The sequence below is a fragment of the Melitaea cinxia genome, chromosome 20 (assembly GCF_905220565.1).
Source record: "Melitaea cinxia chromosome 20, ilMelCinx1.1, whole genome shotgun sequence".
NCBI classification, from domain to species: domain Eukaryota; kingdom Metazoa; phylum Arthropoda; class Insecta; order Lepidoptera; family Nymphalidae; genus Melitaea; species Melitaea cinxia.
Window position 1 is genome coordinate 5,238,187 of NC_059413.1, and position 22,313 is coordinate 5,260,499.

Here is a 22,313-nt window from a genome sequence, read left to right on the forward strand (position 1 = left end):
AATATTATGTGACAAATACCGAAAAATGAAGAAAGAAGGTTTATATTTCATTTAGATTGTTTTCTCTCCACTGTCGAAGTATTTTGAAGAGGGTTCAAGTTATTTACTAAAGTGCGGCAAGAAAAAGATACATCTTCCGAAAACTATTCTGAAACGATCATAGATATTTCAAGTTATATTTGGAACTTTGTATAAAAGTACGTCAAAGTAAATTATACTAAGTACGACTATGATGTGTTTCCTTTAATAATTTGTTTAACATACAGATGCGCTCGTTTGTTTCTATAGGCAACTTAGAACTTACGTTTTAGGTAACAGCCGACTGTTATACAATATTTTATTACATATGGTTTCATAGTTTTTCTATGTTGGTATTTTTGTTCGGTTGTACTGCGAAAACTACTGAACCGATCGGAATAATACACCATAAGATATAGAATGTTTCAGAGATGGTTTTTGTATTCCCTCAAATTAATGCGTCTGAAAGTGAGAAACAAAGCTTGTAATCAAATAATAATAAAGCCCTTTATTCTGAGATTAAAGATAATGTACGCGTTTGCATCAGTTATACCTTATATAATGTCTCAAATCACAATGTGCCTCTTGGCATAGGCCTCCTCTAATAATCTCCACTGTGGTTTGTCCTGAGTTACCGTCTCCACCTTGTAATAAAATAATTAAGTAATATTTGGTCGAACGACGATTCAAAAGAGTTTTGAATAGTAGTACTAGTATAATGAGTTTTAGACTAGATTTTTTCTCAAATATTTTCAAATTTATTTTACACTTGGCGAAATTTAAATCGTGTATTTGAAGAAATTACTGTGAGCTCTCACTTTTAACACTCCCCTCTATCTTATAGCTTCATCAGCATTCAGACCATTGGAAAATAAGTGGCTAGAGATTCATGTTTTGCTAACTTTTTTTTTTCGTTTTTCTTTTTTTATCTATTTTCAATAAATGACATCTAAGGGTTCTTAATTGCCGGTGCCTTTTTAAAATACCATGCATAGATAATGTTTATTCTATTTTGATTTGATTTGATGATTTTGTTTGATTTGATCATACTAAATTAATAGTCCTGTAACCTAGTAAAATGTTACACGTGGTACCAACAGTTACCATCTATGCACGCACGAATGCACGAAAATATTTTTGTAATGCATGCATTGCTTTGTAAACTTTGTTCTGATTTATGAGATGATAATACTTAAATTGAGTTGCTCATATGTTTTGTTGAGTATTGTTTACACGAGTATTGTTACTTATTTTGAGTGTAGACTGCATTCAGCGTTATATACTCGTAGATAACAATAACTCTGTGTTTATTGTTTGGTAAAGGACAAAAGGCCGCTTGAAAAACTTCACTGACTGTCAATGAACGTGTGGTATTTAGTGAGGTTTTGCCTACAATGCATGCAAGTATGTAACGTCAGATAAAAATAAAGTACCTGGGTGACCGAGCCTAGCTCGGTATTTTTAGTAAATCGTGTTTTTTGGAATTCATATTTAAATTCGAATTACATATTTATAAAATATGAATAATATTTTTTTTAAAATAACGAGTGCAATTAAAAAAAAGGAAAAAAATAATTGATCAGGGATCATTGGGATTTGAACCATGATCTCCTCGGTTGATCCCGACCGGCCGATTTCCCACCGAGCTATTACAACTTTAATGACAGTTGCGAAATTTACCTTCGTATTCTAACGATATTGTAGCTGTTTTTTCACTCCCTAAAAACAGGGATAAAACGTCATTTTCTAAAAATGAATCCTAGTTAGATGGATTTATCTCCCCCGAAACCTCCTATATACTAAATTTTATGGAAATCGTTGGAGCCGTTTCCGAGATTCAGATTATATATATATATACAAGAATTGCTCGTTTAATAGTATAAGATAAGATAATAAGTAAAGGTAAAATAAATGATTATACCTATTATTATTATTATATTACTGCGATAAGATCTAGTTTATCGAAAAATATGAATTCCAGTCAAATATCTTTATATTCTAATGTAATTTCTTAGCGCCCGCCCACGCTTTTGATTATGTATTACTTGTTATAACTCCTTTAGAAAATTACACGTGTCTGAAACCTCTGGATTATACGGTGCGTTATTTCTCTCTTACTTAACGAGTTTATGAATATTTTTTAAATATTACATGAAGAATTTTTTTTTTCAACTTTTATAATATCGCCCGATACTGTACGTCTCTCAACTCTTAAGTCATTTGTTACTTGAATATGTACGTTTTTGTATTGAAATATAAATGATCACTTTCACTTAAGTTACGCTTTTTAATAGTTACAAAGTGAGAAAAGAAAAAGGAGACTAGCTTGTACGAAAAAACAAAAAAAAAACATAATTAGTTTATCTCTATTTTTGTATCTTTACGGAAAAAGATGATTTATCATTTAATGATACAACTTAATCAATGATACCGTTTTCCTATCCTCGAAGAGTTGTAAATAAAAATCAATCCATCAAAATATCAATTTTCTCAGCTTTCGTTCATAAGATGTGAGAATGAGGTTTATGTAAAAAAATATAAAATATTTTTTTTTATTCATGACGCGTTATCAGAGTTCCCTTTTTAGGTTCTTGGCTTGAAATCGAACCGGCAGGACGTGTTCCGAAAACAAATTCGTAGTGTATCTTTGTGAACTATTACAACAAATATACGTCTGTATGTAAATTTTGTTTTGTAGAAAATTCACTCCATATTTACATATTAAAACTTTAATTTTTAAACCACTTCCACAAAAAGAATTTTAATATTTAAGTTTATGTTATAATGATATCAAGTACATGCCGCTAAATAGATTTTTTTTTCTTTTTGAAACGTAATGCCTGTACAAAACATCATTCATTAGTACATTCTACAATGTTTAGTCATATTCTCAAAAATACTTTCTTTTGTCAGACTTTCAACAATAACTAACCAACGCAAAAAAATACAAATCTCTAATAGTTATTCTAATTTAAAATAAATTATTGTTTCAGATGAATGCCACCGAGAAGAGATAATGTCAACGCGATCCAAAGTTGGAAAATAATAGACCACAAAAATGGATATTAACCATGTAGTATTGGATAAAGAAACAATCAACCGATTCGAACAGTATACGTTGGCTAAACCCAATGGAGCGATCCCCTTGGACAGGTGCCAGGACGCCGATTCAATGGCCTCTAATAGTAAAAAGAGAGCTCAAAGTTCTCGACAGAAAGTTTTATGCTGCTTTTGTTTTAAAACAACAAAGTACCGAAGAAAACAATTCATTATCGGTTGCCTAACAAATGGTGTAATATTTTCAGTTTTATTGGCTTACACGTTCCTTGGTTCAGTTATATTTTTATCGATAGAGGGTGGTGCTGAAGTACCCGCTCGACCTAGGATACTTCCAGATAAACAAAATATAATACACACAGATAACAATGTAAATAAAAAGGAAATAGAAGACGGTAGCGATAATAGGAATTTAACGCTATCTGCTAACTATTTTTGGGATGCGAGAAGTAAAACTGTTGAAAATATCTGGGAAATAACAGTGTCGTTAAACATTTTATACAGAGAAAATTGGACGCGGTTAGCTGCACAGGAAATTCTGAAGTTTCAAAATGAGTTGATGCAAAGAGTCACGACAGAAATGGCCTCGCAATATGGCGTAAGTTACAGAGAAATGGCGTTGGGTGAATTTACCGGTAATGAAATTAGCAACCATTACGAAGAGCATGAATGGAATTTGGCACTTGCATTTTTCTACTCGTTAACTGTTTTAACGACGATTGGTGAGTAAAAAGGACTTTGTTCGTATTTTCGAATATTCAGAAAAATGTACTAATATGTTTTATTTAAACTATAATGAGTATTTTAACATTATTGAGAATACGTTAATCTTTATTTTTATTTGTTGTATTTACTTACTAAAACTAGCTAGCTGCAGCAAAAAGCTTATATTTCTATTACATTAGTCTTGTTTTTGTATAACTTTACTTAAAAAAATATGGATATAACCCTTAATTTAAAAATGTAGTACAGTTTTTTTATTTTATATCAAACATTTTTATGTGCTATAAAAGACAATATAGTATTATACTATTTACTAGGTAATTTAATAACGTTTTTATTGGGATGGAATGTAATAAAATACAATAATAAATAAAAAAACGTCTTATACTGTTGTGATTAAAAAATAATAATGAAATATTTGTTGTTATAGGGTATGGTAACATCGCTCCAAGAACCATGATAGGCAAAGGTGTCACGATTGCATATGCTCTTGTTGGAATTCCTTTGACACTTGTCTACTTATCAAGTGTCGGATCTTTATTATCTAAGATGGCAAGAAGTGTCTTCAGTAGAGCACTATGTTGTTGTCTCTGTTCGAATTGTGGCTACTGTTGCTATGATGAACGAAGAATGGCAGAAAAAGAAAAAAGAATGAAATTAAAGAGACAACAAGAAGAAATGCTTAATAGTCAAAATACGAGTAAAACACCAACAGAAGAATGTTACGTGTTAAAAACCGATAGTCAAAAGGACTCCTTATCAGAAAGACCTACCACAAGTACAGCTAAAGATGACGTCATTAGTTGGCCCGATACTGATTCTAAACTATCAATGCACGGACTTAGTATTTTAGCTCCTGTTTTTCTATGTCTTGGAGCAATTTTTATCTATATATCGATAGGAGCCATTGTATTACTTAATTTAGATAATATGGGTATTATAGATGGATTTTACTTTTGCTTTATGACTTTGAGCACAATTGGTTTCGGTAATATCATTCCAGGAATGAGTTACACGACAATTAATGGTGTTAGATATTATACAGTAAATTCCAATGTTTTGTGGTTTTGTTCAGCTTATACTTTGATTGGCCTAGCGTTAACTGCTATGTGTTTTGGTGTAATACATGATGAAATAATATATCGTATAAAACATCAACAGAAAGAATGGTCGCAAAAACATAACATGGTTAACGATGAGATTAACTTAAACGAATCTTTTTATATGAGTTCCTGACAAATGTATAAGGGCAAGTCCGAAAATTTATATAGTATAATGGAAGATAGTTCTATAGTAGAACGTAATAGAGTTGAAATTGACAATAGGGCAGTAGTATTAAGTGTAGATGAAATAACAGTACCAATAGATGCAAGCACAGACTTTCCACCTCCTCCTCCTCCTGCTGAAGAGATAGTTGCTATAGTCACAAAGAAAGAACCTAAAGTGGCTATAGGAAATATGGTGGCATATAATGCTCTACCAGAAATGCTTGATCATGTTAGTAATTAAATATCTTTATATTTGTAAATTATAATTATATTTTTACAATTTCTCTTTGTCGTTTAATTTACTGGCTGTGATTTAATTACCATCAATTATATTATTACTTATCATTTAGTATAAACACAACCTATCGAATTTACTTTCAGAATGTTGTAATGTCTATAAAAAATACGTGTACATTATTGTAAATATTGTCTGTAATAATTCTTATATGATGTGTGACATCTTTTACTGAAATCTGATTGTCAACTGTTAATATCAAAGATTTAGACGTAACACTTTCTATGTGAATAGTATATTTGTAAAAATATCAATTTATTAAAAAAAAAATAAATGATCTAAAAATAATTTTGTGTTTAATTTAAACGTATTATAAGAATTGACGAGAAAGGTGATTTTTACTCTTTCATGGGTTTCAATGATCATAGATTAACACATCCAGAACTAGTGACTCCTGCATTTTTTATATAACCGGTCCTGGAGAGGGTGTCTGCGTTTTTTTTATATATAACTAGATTGGCAAACAAGCGTACGGTTTACCTGATGGTAAGCGATTGCAACACCAAAAGCATTGCAAGCGTCTTGCCGATCCCATCCCACATTAATCCCAGGAGCTCTGGTCACCTTACTTATCAACAGGAACACAACACTGCTTGAAAAATGTGTTATTTAGCGATATAATGATATAAGGTCGAGGTACTATAGCCTTCATCATCGGTAGTCTATTTTATTAATTTTATTTTAGAAACTTATGATATTTGTACTGTCACGGTTTAAAAAACACTGGTAATGAGTTGTCTATAAAAAAAAATTGGGTCTTATTTAATTTTGTTGGGAGTGTCTTTTTTATTTGATATTTTATTAATTGTGTTCGGTCATGAAATAAAATACTGAAAATTAACCAATGGTGTGTTCTAAAAAAAGAAAACAAACGACTGGTCTGGCGTAGTGGTGCGTCTGCCATGTGCGCGACTAAGCACCGGCGGGTTTGATTTCCGCACTATATATTTCTTTTTGGTTTGTTGTCTGCCCTTGTGGGTCCACCCTGCCTCGGAGAGCACGTTAAGCTGTCGGTCCCGGTTGTTATCACACTACTATACTATACTGGATAGCTGTCGTTACTATCCGCTAACCTGCAATGGAGCAGCGTTGTGGGTTCGATCCCCGCACATGACAAACATGTGTTTTGGCTGTACAGATGTTTGCCGTAGTCTGGGTGTTTGTACAGTCCTTGTGAGTCAACCCGCCATGCCTAGGAGAGTACGTTAGGCCGTTGATCTTGCTTATTATTATATACACCTGATAGCGATCGTTACTCATAGTATGGATATATCCGCCAACCCGCATCGGAGCAGCGTGGTGGATTAAGCTCTGATCCTTCTCCTACATAGAGAAAGAGGCCTAAGCCCAGCAGTGGGATATTACAGGCTGAATCGTGATCGATCGTGATATTGTAAAAATTAGTAGTAAGCCGTAAGACATTAAGAAACTTCTACTTTATCTTTTATTTTACAATATACTTTCTTTTCTCTATAACATACTCCATGACCAAAATGCTCCCTCCTACCTTCGGTCCCGTTTCCTTCTTTCTCCTACCCCAACACGATCTAGAAGGTCTTGCATCACATCGATGCTCGAAGTCCCCAGACATAACACCAACTTCCTCCTCAATTCATTCACAATACGCGCTGCAAAACTTTGGAACCATCTACCGAGAGTGATCCAAGACAGCACTTCAATTTATGTTTTCAAGGACAGGCTAAGGAAACATCTTCTCTCCGAAGCTATGAATCTCTCATAATTGTTGTACTCTCAATATATGTATGTATGTATGTATGTATGTATGTATGTATGTATGTATGTATTTATGTATGTGTATGTATGTATATGTGTATGTATTTATGTATGTATATGTGTATGTATGTATTTATGTATGTATATGTGTAGATATGTATGTGGGCATGTACGCATGCATATGTGCATGTAACTGTGTAAGTATTTAAGTATATATGTATTTTATATCACAAATGCGCTTATGAGTCCCGCGATAACATTTTCTCTCACCACCATGGGTAGACTGGTAGAGATCTCTTACAGAGATAAGTTCGCCCTTGCCAACATTTTTTGTAAACTTGTAATTATGATTTTTTTTTTAAAGTGCAATAAAGAATATATATATATCTTAACTTTAATAATCTTACCCTTGCAGCCAATATCCATTCGGTTTAAGTGAAACAGCTTGTGAAAATAATAAAAAGACCTATTAAGCATCGAAAGTATCATACAAATCGAAATTTTATCCATTATTTTAGACCGTTTGCGGAATCAAATCCAGCATTAAGGGCTATCTTTGGAGAACGAGAGATCTTTTTTTAATAAAAAGATAGTTTATCATCAGATATGTGAAATGAATGGAGATTTTATAATAATAAAATAATAATTACTTAAATAGTGGAGAGCGAAATTTCTTACGTGGACTGGATTTTTGGAACGACGCTCTTTACGGGCTGTTGCGGAGCGTTTGCTCTAGCTGGCAAAAAACGTCCGTAACGTTAAAAAAAGCGTAACATTTTTTTATATATAGTCTATGTATGATGACTATACAGTGTCTAATATACATTACATTTTTGCCAGCTAGGGCAAACGCTCCGCAACACCCCGTAAAGAGCCTCGTAAGAGTAACGTAAGAGTCTACGTAATGACTGTTATTATTATCTATCATGCTAACATTATGATATATATCTTGCTATTACTATTATATAATTCGATAATTTTATTGTATATTTTTATAAATCATTGTAAATAAAATAAAGATATTTAGATAATTTTGTAATGTAGTTTTTTTGATTTTTATCATTAAAAAAATCATAATAAAAATGTATACCCGAATAATTATTATCTTTATACCTCGAATAGAACTTGAAATTAATATTTAATAATAAGAAACTTCGTTCCTATCTGGTGTCTCACGATACCACTTTTTTTTATATCACTAGATTTTTTTCTATATCACCACATAAAAAAGTGCTTTTTTCTGATTTTGTTAACTTTTCTTTTAGATTTTTTTCTCAGTTTAATTCTTATACTAATATTGTAAACAAGATTTTCAATTTATAATTTTTTTTAAAAGTTGTTTGTAACGGATGATGTTAAAAACTATGGACTGATTAACAAATTAGATCACTAGAATACTACGTCATTATTGAGTAACACAAGGTTAAAAAAAGAAAAGTTTCTCCTGCTTTGTTTCATAAGGATAAAAGTAATACAGGCTAATGTAGTTCGTATCGTATTTATTATTTTGTAAATAGCTTAATTCTTATATAGTAACTACTTGCAGATAACAAAAAGTCAATAAAAAAATAATAAAGTGCCTCTAACCTCTACGACAAATATTTATGCTATAAGGTGACACGAAAATTCTCTTCATTAAAAAGAATTTTCTCTTAGACATCTAGAGTGACATAAACGTAAATTTTCTTGTCATAAAAATATGGTTAATAGTTAATTAGTTTTTGTCTTAAATCTTTTATAAATATCTTATAACATACACACACGGTCATCTGTTCCTATGTTAAGCAACTTAATGCTTGTGTTACAGGTAACAGATGACTGTTATAGATATTTTTTTTTCATAAATATACATAGAAATAAATATGTTTATATAAATACACACATGACAACCAGACTTAGGAAGGAATCGAACCCAAACCCGCGGAACAGAAAGCACTACAAACTGCGCCACAGGGCTAGTCTATGACTATAAATTTAAATTATAAAATTATCAAATGCACAAAAATCGCGCATAAAAATTACTTAATTTTTATAGTCAAAGAAATTGTCTGTGTTTCAATCAAATCATGAAACGGTATCAAGCGCAAAATGGCAAATCCGACGATTACATCATTTTTTCAGTCATTGAAATATCGATCGTCTTCTAGAAAAAAGCATAAAAGAAAAATTTTGTTAGGAAGCTTGTATATTTTGATAAGCAATCTGATACAAGTTAAATATCTACGTAGTCTATCGTTTTTTGAATATCACAGGAGGTTTTTACAAACAGTTGGATAATCATAGTCTATGACACTAAAGTGTTTTGAACAGTCGGCGGTCATATAAAAAAATATATGACTACGAGATTATATAAATAACAAAATTATATAAATAACCTTTTCATTTTTAAGGCAGCAGTAACTTTACGAAAATTGCTATGTAGCAAAATGAGCAAAATTCTCTGAGCAAATGTCTCTATTTCGTAATTTTTTTTCTTAAATTTAAATTTTATTCATTTGTCATATCACCGAAATGTTGAAGTGAATTTCAATTACATTTAAGCGTATATTTTATTTTATAGTACAAAAATAGCAAGAGTCAAATTATCATAATATTATATACCTAATAATAAGTGTCAAATATATAAGTACCGAATAGAGTGATATGATTTTGTAGTTTGTATTTTCGAGTTTTTTTCTTGTCTTTTTTTTTGTTTTAGTTGTTTTTTTCGAGTTTTGTATTTTCGAGTGTATCTTAATTAGTCGTTTTCTTATCATAACTTTACTCTTATTCTTCCTTCTTTTTAAACTTGTATATTTGCTTCTTGAATTCTATGCGAAGGTGTATCCTATGATTTTGGTGATAATTTATATTGATTTGATTTATTTATGTAATAGCTTGTTTATTCAGTAAAATATGCCATTTCTACGCGGTTATTGTTTTACACGTTTATATTATTTACATATTTTTGTAAATTATAAAATATGTTAAAATGAATTTTTGATAATCTACTATTATCACTTTTCGTCGTTTAAATTTGAGACACATTATTACGCCCCTTATGTGTCAGTGTAAAAATATAATCACTTATTTGGGTTCAATTAAACTTCGCTAAATTGAAAATTTGTTATTTAAAAATAAAAAACTTATTAGTATAGACAACTTACACTTTTCTATTCTTTAAAAATCTTATTAAATATGCTAACAACTTTAATTGTTTATAGTTAATACATTCGTACGGAAGCATACATAAAATCTAATGAGTAGTTCCCGTTTTAACATTCCCGTGAACACTTATCTAGTATTTTTACCGTCGTACGATGCTCGAACATACAGTAAGAATTGCAAATCGTTCTCATTATTTTTAAGCGAAACTCTCTTGATGGTTTTTAAATGACTTGAAATGATACTCATAATACGAGGATTTCTTTTTTATTTGTGTACAATTATTATTTCAGTATCTTTATTTCGCACTGTCTAGATAGCTGTAAAGTTTTAGCTAGGTTGTTTTTGATAGCTTACTACTTCTTACTTTACTTTCTCACTATGTAATGTACGTTGCATGTTGTAATGTATGTTGTTTTCTGTGTATGTTTCTGTGTAGTGCTTTGTAAAGTGTTAAATAAAATAAACGTTAAATTTACTTCATCATCATCACTTCAGCCTATCGCAGTCCACTGCTGGACATAGGCGTCTACAAATTTGCGCTGAAAATGGCGCGAACTCATGTGTGTTGCCCATAATCACTACGCTGGGCAGGCGGGTTGGTCACCGCAGGGCTGGCTTTGTCGCACCGAAAACGCTGCCGCCCGTCTTCGATCTGTGTATTTCAAAACCAGCAGTTGGATGTTATCCCGCCATCGGTCGGCTTTTTAAGTTCCACGGTGGTAATGGAACTGTACTATCCCGTAGTCGCCTCTTACGACAGCAACGGGAAGAGAGGGGGTGCCTATATTTTTTACTGCCGTAGTCACACAGCTTACTACTTATTATATATAAAAAAATGATTTTCATATTGATTCACGATCCTGATATCTACTAAGATAATTCAGCATTAAATTCAGCATTTAACTGTATTCCAAGTTTTTGCATTCATTGGTTTTATTTTGCCACTGAGTTTGGAAATAATGATAAGCGACGCAAGGATCATCATCATTATACACACTCTACAAGTTTACGCCAAAAATAACGTGAACTCATCTGCTTTGCCCATAGTCACCACGCTGGGCAGGCGGGTTGGTGACCGCAGGGCTGGCTTTGTTGCACTGAAGACACTGCTGCCCGTCTTCAGCCTGTGTATTTCAAAGCTAACATTTGGATGGTTATCCCGCCACCGGTCGGCTTTTTAAGTTCCAAGGTGCTAGCGGAACTGTGTTATCCCTTAGTCGCCTCTTACGACACCCACGATAAGAGAGGGGGTGGCTATATTCTTTAGTACCGTAGCCACACAGTACAGCAAGGATACTTTTAAGGAACTTAAAAAGTTTCATAATTATGTCCTTTAAACGAAACTTCAACGGGTTTAATCTGATACACTGAAAGTTATTGAAATACTTTTGGAGAGCGCTCTTTAGTTAATACTGATTTGCCAGTCAGTCATTATGCCGTACGTGTCGTATGTATCACCGCGGACGTGCGTTTAAATATAACTGGACAAGATTTTAATCAATATAGGACGTCGGGTACCAATGGGTACATTCTTGTTTTTTTTTTTTACTTCTTTGAATTTCATCACAGTTATCTTAGGACAGGGGACGAAAGTCAATATACGTACATAGTTATAAGTTATCGACGGGTAGCCTGATTTTATTGTTATATTGTTGGAAAAGATCGTTTTGTCTGGCAGTTAAAAATAACAGCATAACTCATTATTAGGTTCAAATAATTATAAAACCCAATATACATATAATTTAATTACATACAATACCTTTGCACTTATGTGGCTCATCACAACTGTGTGTACGTACTGAAGAGAGAAGAATACAATTTACATGCCACTAAACAACACTATGGCGCTTCGAGGTACTTTTAAGGGTCAAATAAATTTTTTTTTTTTTATTCACTATTTGCCAGTTTTTGTACTTTTTTATTTAGTTCAATTTTTCAAAAAAATTCTCTAATGAGTGAGAGACATAAATTATATATTAATTTTTAAAGGCTTAATGTCTAACAGAATTAATCTTTATGCAACAAATTATATCAGTTGTTTGTGAAATTATACACCATAAACAAACACTTTATTTTAATAATTATTATTTACGATCAGTAACATTGATTAGTGATTAAGCTTTGGCTACTTTTCTGGAATATAAAGTTATAAAACAGAAAAAGTAATTGTTTTGTTCCACCGTTAAACTCCGCTTTGAACTGTGATCATCAGTGGTAGCACTGATAAATATGTAGCTTACATGCAAAATACACCCGGTCAATAACCCGCCTGCCCAGCGTGGTGACTATGGGCAACACACATGAGTTCACGCCATTTTTGACGCGAACTTGTGGAGGCCTATGTCCAGCAGTGGACTGCAATAGGCTGAAATAATAAATGCAAAATAAAGTTTAATAGCAACTGGAATACAATTTTAAAATTTATCATTTATATCTGCTAAGATATTTCGAAAAAATATTATCGTTATAAACAATTTTCAAGGCTTATGAACCTAAAAATATAATAAGAAGCCAGCGAGCGTAAATTGTGGCCGATAAAAAGGCAACCAATAAATAATGATATCTCAACCAAGGTGCCCAGTGTAGACCCTTCATAAATTGATAACAGTACCGAACAAAGTTTGTAATCAAACTTTATGACCTCTGATATTCATTTTATAAAAGCAAATTCGAAATCGTGGATATAGAGCCACGTGGTTACTCTGTTAAACATCCGCAATGTTGTATCGGCCAATCATTTTGTTTTACTGAACGAAGATTATTTATTTTTTATCTGTCTGCGCAATAAAAAGAAGTGTAATGTGTTTTTGTTGTTTCTATAATTTTATTAGAACTATCTAGTACGTAATATACTACGTTTTACGTTGTACGTTTGCGTCAAATATTGCTTATCTTTTCGGATATGGTAATCATTATTTATACTATAACTAGCTGTATCCGCGACTTCATCAGCGTGAAATTAACAAAAAAGTTACTGTACAGACAGCAGAGCTATAAAATAAAAATATTACTAGTAGCCTAAGTTACTCCTTATTACAGCAACTATCTGCCAGTGAAAATCCCATCAAAATCAGCCCACCCGTTACAGAGATTAGCCGGAACAAACAGACAGACAGACAGAAAATCGTAAAAAAAATATCATTTTGGTATATGTACCGTACATAAATCCATATGCATTTAGTAAAAAGCGGTTATTTTAATATTACAAACCGACACTCCAATTTTATTTATTTGTATAGATAGTAAGTAACCTGTTATTGAAAGACGTATAATTCCGGGCTACAACTTGAAAAAAGAATGATGCCATTGTAGTATAAATAAAGATTTCAATCACCTTGTTTAAGTGATCAGCATTCCTTACGCCAACCCACAGCAGAGCAGCGTGATGGATTAAGCTCCGATCCTTATCTGACATGGAGAAAGAGGCTTAGGCCCAGCCGTGGGATGTAACGGGCTACTAGTTACACATTACTTCTACATTCTTCAGTAGGAATGAAAATCTTAATTGCTATTTTCTTGAAATGTAACACTAAAATGATTAACAATCAATCTCGAACTTTATATTTTTGTTCACGACTGGATGAAATTTTTTCATTTGGTTTATCTGCAGTGTTATAATATGTCACATGAGATCTAGCTAGCCATTCTAACGATTTTTAAATGTCCATGTGCCATCGTGTTATATGTAATAAAAAACTGAAATTATCTTTGTACGCGAGTGTTTCTTAGATAGAAAAAGGAATTATTAATTTATAGTGTAAAAAACCATTTAGACTTAATGTTTTCAAACTTATTTCGAGCGTAATAAAAGAAAGTTTATAAATCAAGGAATATTTATGTATAAAAAATTATAAGAGAAACAATAAAATAATAAGAGGAATCATTACTATAATCTGCCATGATAAATCGTAGCCGGCTTTTATTAAAATGGGGCTTGATGAAATTGATGTTCCCATTATTCTCGGAAGAGATTTATTGTTAGACAGAACTGGGGTCAATTAATTTGCGATTCATAAAATTACTGCGCTTTAGAATAACCCTAATTACGAGACGAGTATCTTTGACTGTATTGTTCTAATTTCAAATTTGGGCAACAGGTCGCTGTCTTGTAAAGTCTTTGTTTTATTTCTTACCCGTATATTTAGCGTATTATAGCAATAATGAACGTAGCGTTGCCCTTTGGTCTATCTATCCATCCATGCGAGTAGTATATTTGACTTCCCAGTAGTCAAAAATACCACAGAGTATTAATATGACCCTTACTATCTTCTTCTTTGCCTGGCTCTTTCCCATTTCATTTGGGGTCGGCCCTCCGTATCATGTGCCTCCAGACAACACGGTCCTGGGTCTTCTCTTTGGTGACTTGGGCTTGTTTGAGGTTCTTATTTACTACAGCGATCCATGTGATTCGGGGTCTTCCTCGTCCTCGGGGCTTAGTTTTAATATCCAGCACTTTTCTGGTCATGTGGTTAGATGGTCGCCTCATAATGTGTCCGTACCACCGCAGGCGGCTCTCCTGTAGTTTTTCTGGGATAGGTCTTACTTTGAAGGTTCCTCGTATATGTGTGTTTCTGACATGGTCCAGCCTAGTCACCCCACCTGCCCACCTGAGCATCTTCATCTCTGCGCAGTGCAGTTGGTTTTCGTGCTGCTTTTTGAGAGGCCAGCATTCAGCTCCGTATGTCATGGCTGGTCTGACGGCTGTTTTGTATACTCGTCCCTTTATGCGAACGGGCATCCGGCTGTCACATAGCACACCGGACAGTTCTCTCCATTTCATCCACCCAGTATTTATACGGTGGGTGACATCGGTGTCTATTGACCCATCACTACTGATGATTGATCCAAGGTACTTGAAATGGTCCACTTCTTTTAGCTGGGTATGCTGAAGAAAGATGGTGTGTTTGCTGTTGAAGCCGCTAAAGTTACAATGCATTTACTCGGTCTTCTCTCTGCTTATTCGCAGGCCTGATGTTTCCAGAGCTTCCCTCCACTTTTCCAAAATCTGCTGCAGGCTATTTGCATCTTCACTGATGAGGACGACGTCGTCCGTATATAGAATGTCCCATGGTGGCGCTCGTTGCAGATGTGAGGTGAGATGGTCCATTACAATATTAAATAGCAGAGGGCTGAGTGCGGAACCCTGATGCACACCAACCTTCACACTAAACTCATCGCCGGTTCCCGCTGGAGTTCGCACTTTGGCTGATACTTGGTGGTACATATCTTTTATAAGCATTATGTAATGCTCGGGCACACTCTGAGCCATTAAAGCACGCCAGATTAGTTCTCTCGGTACCCGATCGAAAGCTTTTTCTAGGTCGATGAATATCATGTGCAAGTCCGTTTTGTTGTCTCTGTACTTTTCCATCAAGGTTCTGACCGAGTGTATAGCATCAATTGTGGACTTACCGGCAGTGAATCCGCATTGGTTTTCAGTGACGCTAGTTATTTCAAGTAGCCTTTGATTGATGACTCTTTCCCATATTTTGAAGGAATGTGAGATCAGCTTTATAGCTCTGTAGTTGTCGCAGAGTCTTATATCACCTTTATGTTTATAAAAAGGGATGAGAAAGCTTTTCCGCCATTCGTCGGGAATTTCATCAGCTAGGAACTTGTTGAAAAGTTTAGTCAGAAACAGTACGCCAGTATCTCCCATTCGCTTCCAGAATTCAACAGGGATATCGTCAGGACCACAGGCTTTATTATTTGTCATTCGTTTGGTTGCCAGAGTTATCTCTTCCGGCTTTATACAAGGGATAGGGCCTTCTGTAGCAGGAATATCTTGTGGTGCCTCACTGGGGGATACCTCATTTAGCAACTTCGTGTAGTATTCTGTCCAGCGGTCTCTGATGTCTTTATTTGATGTTAGTAGTTTACCTTGTTTATTTTTAATAAATCTGTTTGTGGTAATATCCCTACTACTTTGGTGTTTGCGTTTTGCCAACTTAAAAATTTCTTTATCATTTAAGGCAGTTTCAAGTTTAGCGTAGAAATCATCCCTGGTGGTTGCCTTGGCCTGTGCGACAGCTCGTTTTGCGATTTTCTTAGCAATTTTGTAAGCCTGGTGATCAGCAACGTCTGTTGTCTGTTGCCATAATTTGAAGAGTGTTTTCTTAGTCTCTAATTTTTCTCTTATTTCATCATTCCACCAGCTAGTATCCTTGTTATTATTGTTGGCACCTTTAGATACTCCTAAATATTGTTTAGCCTTTTCATTGCAGTATGATTGAAAATCTCTCCACATTGCCCTTATAATGAAAAAATAAAAAATTAACGCAAATTTTTTAAAGATATTTACAATTATTTGGAAACCTTAGTATATGTATAATTTATTATATAGAAAATTTTTTATTCAATAAACCCTCATTCTATCTTGTGAAAAAAAAAACTTCTTAAGGAGATTTGATATGTATGTATCAAAAAATTTGCCATAAAGCAACACAGCGTATTAAACTTTAACCCTTCGTGATAAGAAAATATAGCAATGTATTACTGTCACTTAGCGAAAGAAACAATGCATACGAAAGAAGATCATAGGTTTCGTACGAATTCAAATTTCAATAATGGTATCTTTTAAACAACTTTTTTGCTAGCTTTAGATAAATTTATCTTTTTCTGAAGGTAATATTGAGAAACAAGTTTCTTACGAATTCATTCAAGTTCTTCTCTCCACTGAAACTTATTACTAACTTTATTTATTACAACTTTGATAAATATTTTGTTAGACATTTTTATACATTCAAATCTTAAAAACTCTTTCTATATCTATGATTAACTTTTGTATTCAAGTAAGCCAAAAACTGTATTAAGTGTACAGAAAGATTTGAATACATTAAAGTAAGAGTATATATACACCTTATTTTCTTCGAATGAGGCTTTAATAATAGTTTTGATTACTTTTAATACTTGTCTGGTGGTCTCTTGTGGTCGATAATTAGTGAGAGTTTCCTCACCATGCCTTGAAGAGTGCGTAAAGTATTAGTACACCTACATACACATTACATACATTACAGCCTATACAGTCCACTGCTGGACATAGGCCTCCACAAGTTTACGCCAAAAATAACGTGAACTCATGTGTTTTGCCCATAGTCACCACGCTGGGCAGGCGGGTTGGTGACCGCAGTACTGGCTTTGTCGCACCGAAGACGCTGTTGCCCGTCTTCGGCCTGTGTATTTCAAAGCCAGCAGTTGGATGGTTATCCCGCCATCGGTCGGCTTCTTAAGTTCCAAGGTGGTTGTGGAACCTTGTTATCCCTTAGTAGCCTCTTACGACACCCACGGGGAGAGAAGGAGTGGCTAAATTATTTAGTGCCGTAGCCACACGGCACACCTACTATAGTAAAACTATTAGCAACAGTAACTAATAGTAGTGAAATATAATACCTACTTGCAGTAGAGTAGCTTGGTAAATTAAGTTTCAATCCTTCTCGTATATGAAGGATGAGGACCTTACCCAGCGGGTATAACTGACTGAATCTGAATTGAAGTAAGTTATGATCACTAAACTCATATTCCTAAGATCCGATGTAAACGTGACAGGCAAAGTCTTTTTTGTAGTTATAGTCAATATTGATCATGTCACTCAGCTAAAATTTTCACTTAATTTTCTTTGTAAAAACACGACAAAGATGATGTCTAAATTGTATATTAATTACTATGAAATATAAAACGAATCTAAACAGGCATTATTGGGTCTCTTGTCTGCTTTTATTGTTAAAAACAATGTCTTTTGAGAGTCATTTTCGTTTAGAATACAAATAAAGATTTCAATTAAATTCGAGTATTTATTTATTCGTATTTCGAGACACCGTAAATATAAAATTAATCGTCATTTTGTTTTCAATAATATTATGAAGAACTCAAAACATTTCAAAACAAGTGATGTAGAATGAGTTTAATTTATTTTTCTTCAGAAACATTAGCAAATAGTACGTAAATTATACGTAATATTAAACATTTTTGAATATCATATCAATATACGTAATATTATTTTCACATCACTTCGAGATATCTCTGATTAACTCACTAACCGACTTCCAAAAAAGAGGAGGTTCTCAATTCGTGTGCATTTTTTATGTATGTTACTTCAGAAATCTTGATTATTTTTTTAATCGAAAGGTGGTATCATGCGGTCCCATTTAAATTTAATTGCAATCTAGCAAGTGATTTTCGAGTTATATCTTATAATGCAATATATTTACTTGACTATTTTTTCATCTACACACTTACTTGGATGTAATTGAAGTCAGTTTTTTTTTTTTAGTTTACGAGCAAACACAATTATTATCAAGTCGGCCGTCTACAACACAAATAAGTTTACAAGTTTTGATGGTAGATTAATAATTTTATTAATCCATTACACAGTATGTTATAGGAATTGATTGGTATGATACTGATTTTCATCAATAAATATAATAAAAATGTTTTTGTCTGTTTGTCTGTGCGTTTGTGCACGCTTATCTTAGAAACGGCTTATCCGATTAAGATGTGGTTTTAACTTATATATTTTGATAAGTTACACTTAACATTTAGTGTTTGTTTCATGTCAATCGGTTCATAAATAAAAAAGTTATGCCAATTTAAAGAATCACGTTAGGCATGTAGGTACCCAAACGATGGTGTTTATAATCCAAAATAAACCAAAAGATATATCCAAAAAAATTCTGTCCAAAGTCACTATTCTACGCGAACGAAGTCGCGGGGACAGCTAGTGTGATAATAAATACCACTAACACATACAATCATTATTGTTCTCATACACATCGTATACTGCCTTAATAAAATTCCTTCTAAACATAAGCAAATACAACCTAAAGTTATTCTGATTTTCATTGTTCCAATATACATATAAAAAATCCCTTTCCTATCGATCTCCGAAATCGTGCTACCAAGTCTATTTTACTAGATCAGTGAAATCGTACCAATAGCGAATATAAGAAGAAAAAAAACTTTCAATAAAAGAACATATTGCAACATAAAAACATCCGACCGTCGTACGGAGATACTTGATAATACAATTGTCTAAAGGCATAATACAAATATATTGAAATGTCAGCACAAATATAGACAATATCGAAATAGACACATTTTTAACAAACAGCTACAGAAGTCATATTACACACGTAACAGACTTATGGTTTATTTTTATGAAACAAATCTATGTACACAAAATGGCACGTGTTCATTATTGATTTATCACTAATTTAATTTCTTTAAACAAGCATTTCTTGTACTTATATAATATAATAATATATAATCTGAATTTCGGAAACGGCTGCAACGATTTTCATGAAATTTAGTATGCAGTGGATTTCAAGGGCGATAAATCGATCTAGCTAAGATTCGTTTTTGGAAAATGTCATTTTATCCCTGTTTTAAGGCAATTAAAAAATGGCTACAATATCATTAAAATACGAAGGTAAATTTCGCCAGTGTCTACGAGGTTATAATAGCTCAGGTGAAAAATCAACCGATTCCGATACGAGGAGACACCGGTTCGGTCTCCTGATCGATATATATATATATATATATATATATATATATATATATATATATATATATATATATATATATATATATATATATATATATATATATATATATATATATATATATATATATATATATATATATATATATTTTTTTTTTTCTAATTTCACTCGTGATTTTTTATTTAAATAACCAGTTCCTATTTTTTATTCCATCAGTATGTACTACAAATTGAAATAAAATTTCCAAAAAACACGATTTACCAAAATAAACCGAGCTAAGCTTATATATAAGCTTAGCTCTAAGTCTTTCATGAAACTTGAATATGTACAGTAGGAAATTGTTTTTATTTTATTGTTCATGGTTGTTCGTTGTAGAAGGTAAGAATTTATTATCTGCGAATTTGTTCATTTTTACCCATTGAAGTATTCACGTAAACGTGTAACAAATTAGTTCCTTCTTTCTGATTTTATTTTTATTTTCCTAAAATAAGTCTCTGAATACGTTAAAGTTGGTATGCGATCAGTGGCATAGTGTGGTTTTCGCCGCCTGGGGCCTACTGAAAATTTGAAATCCCGGACCCATCGACAATTTGCCTCCCGTACCAATTCATTCATTTTTTACCAAATTAATTTACCTGTTTTTTTTTTTACACAACTTAGTTACCGCAACTTATAGATGCCTGCAAAACCACAACAGCATGCAAGCACGTTGTCGAACCTTTATTTATTTTTTTAATCAGATAAAATCCCTAACGGATGCCACCAGCCCGGGGGTGCCGAAGAGTATGTCCGATTCGCACAGACTAAAACTTATGTGGTGTTCCTTTACTAGCCTGAGGCGGGATCACGGGGACGCTAAGCACTTCCGCGATCCCGCCGGCGTTGCCCAAACTAGAGCCAATCACCATAAGCAAATCCCGAGATGGTCCCTCGAACATTAAGGTCACCCTCCACCTCTCGAAACCGTGCAATACGGATGATAGATAGATCCTCCGGTCTATCACCCGCGTTGCTGACCCTATCCGCTCATTCAAATTGATAGAGATCTGACAACTACTTTAATGTACTATAATCTTTGATAACGTGTATTTACTTGACTATTTCTCGTCTATATACGTTGTATTACTTGTCGATGAAATTGAAGTCTGTTTTTTTTTCGCAAGCAATCACAATTATTACTGATGCTTGTTATGTTGTCCTATTGAAATTTAGACGGGACTTGAAGAGTACCTTTTGAGTTTTCCATAACATAAATAGCGTATTTAACGGACTATTTGACACCTACGTTTTATTAGCTGATAGATATAAAGAGATATCCTTTTTTGTTTGAGATCAAATACAATTATCTTAACTTTGTGAAGACTGATTTATACAACATAAGTATATTCCACCAACCCAGGTGGGTAGAGCAGGGAGGTGGATAAAGCTCCAATCCTTCTCCTACATGAAAAAAGAGGCTAACGCCCAGCAGTGGTATATTACAGGCTGAATCGTGATCAATACGAATTACAAAAGAGTAAGCAGATAAAATTTTTATGACTTTTCCATGTCACTTAAAGCTTTAACTTCCACGGTATGGCCTAGTAACGTTGTAAAAAGTTACGAAGTAATTCATCTATAATTTATTTAAACGACACAAAGTTGCTATCATACTTCTTCCCTAAAAATTAACACACATTATTAGACTTTTTTCCTTTTTTTGTATCGACACAAAAAGTATTCCTTCTGTAAAAGATAATATTACACATAATTTTAGTTAAGATTTTTATTTTTAAAAGATAACTCTTAAAATGTCACGGCCATATTACCATACCGCAACACAGCAACAACGAATCACCATAAAAATTGCCGTATCCTGGAAACATATTTAAACTGAAGCTGAGTTCCATTATTATGTAAGTGGTATAGTTGACCTTGCCTGAAAAAAAGGGGCCAAATGTTACTTGTCAACTTAATCAGGTAGTAAAGTCAAAATTTTATTGTTTACATTAGAACTGTAAGACGTTTCAAACTCAGATATTTTATACTCTGTTGAAGATTTATTATAATAAGTTAAGTTATATAATACAAGTAAGTTATTGAAATTTATAGATTTATTTTCTGTGAGCCAACAATATTAACAAAAAAAAAAAAATGTTTTTCTCAGAACATTATAAAGTGTATATTTTAAAAGTATGTTATTATTTAAGAGAAACGGTGATAACATTTATTAATTAATCCTGATACTATAATTACAAAGATGTTAAATTTTGTATTTTTGAATGTTTATAAGTGATCAAATCAAAAACTATTAATGGCCAGTTTCAATACTCTATCTATCTCTAAATTTGCTTACTAGAGATAGAATTTTGACGTTAACTCCATATAAATTGTGTCAAAAATCTATCGCTAGTAAGCAAATTTAGAGATAGATAGAGTATTGAAACTGGCCATAAAACAATTTCAAAAATTGGACACAGGAGAATTGGACATTAGTGCTAAGTAATATAAGAGAAAACAGAACGAATAATTTGATTACGTGGTGTCATCCATGCCGATGGAGTAGCGAGCGGAAAACTAGTCAAATAATATTTA

The 22,313-nt window shown here is 33.0% G+C and overlaps 1 protein-coding gene across 1 annotated transcript; it reads left to right on the forward strand.

Annotated features, from left to right (window-relative positions):
- Window positions 1-3,076: 3,076 nt before the first annotated feature.
- LOC123663167 (TWiK family of potassium channels protein 12-like) lies at window positions 3,077-5,034 on the forward strand. The gene is made up of 2 exons (XM_045597865.1): window positions 3,077-3,797; window positions 4,229-5,034. The coding sequence occupies exons 1-2, from the start codon at window positions 3,077-3,079 to the stop codon at window positions 5,032-5,034; spliced, it is 1,527 nt and encodes a 508-aa protein (XP_045453821.1).
- The last annotated feature ends 17,279 nt before the right edge of the window (window positions 5,035-22,313 follow it).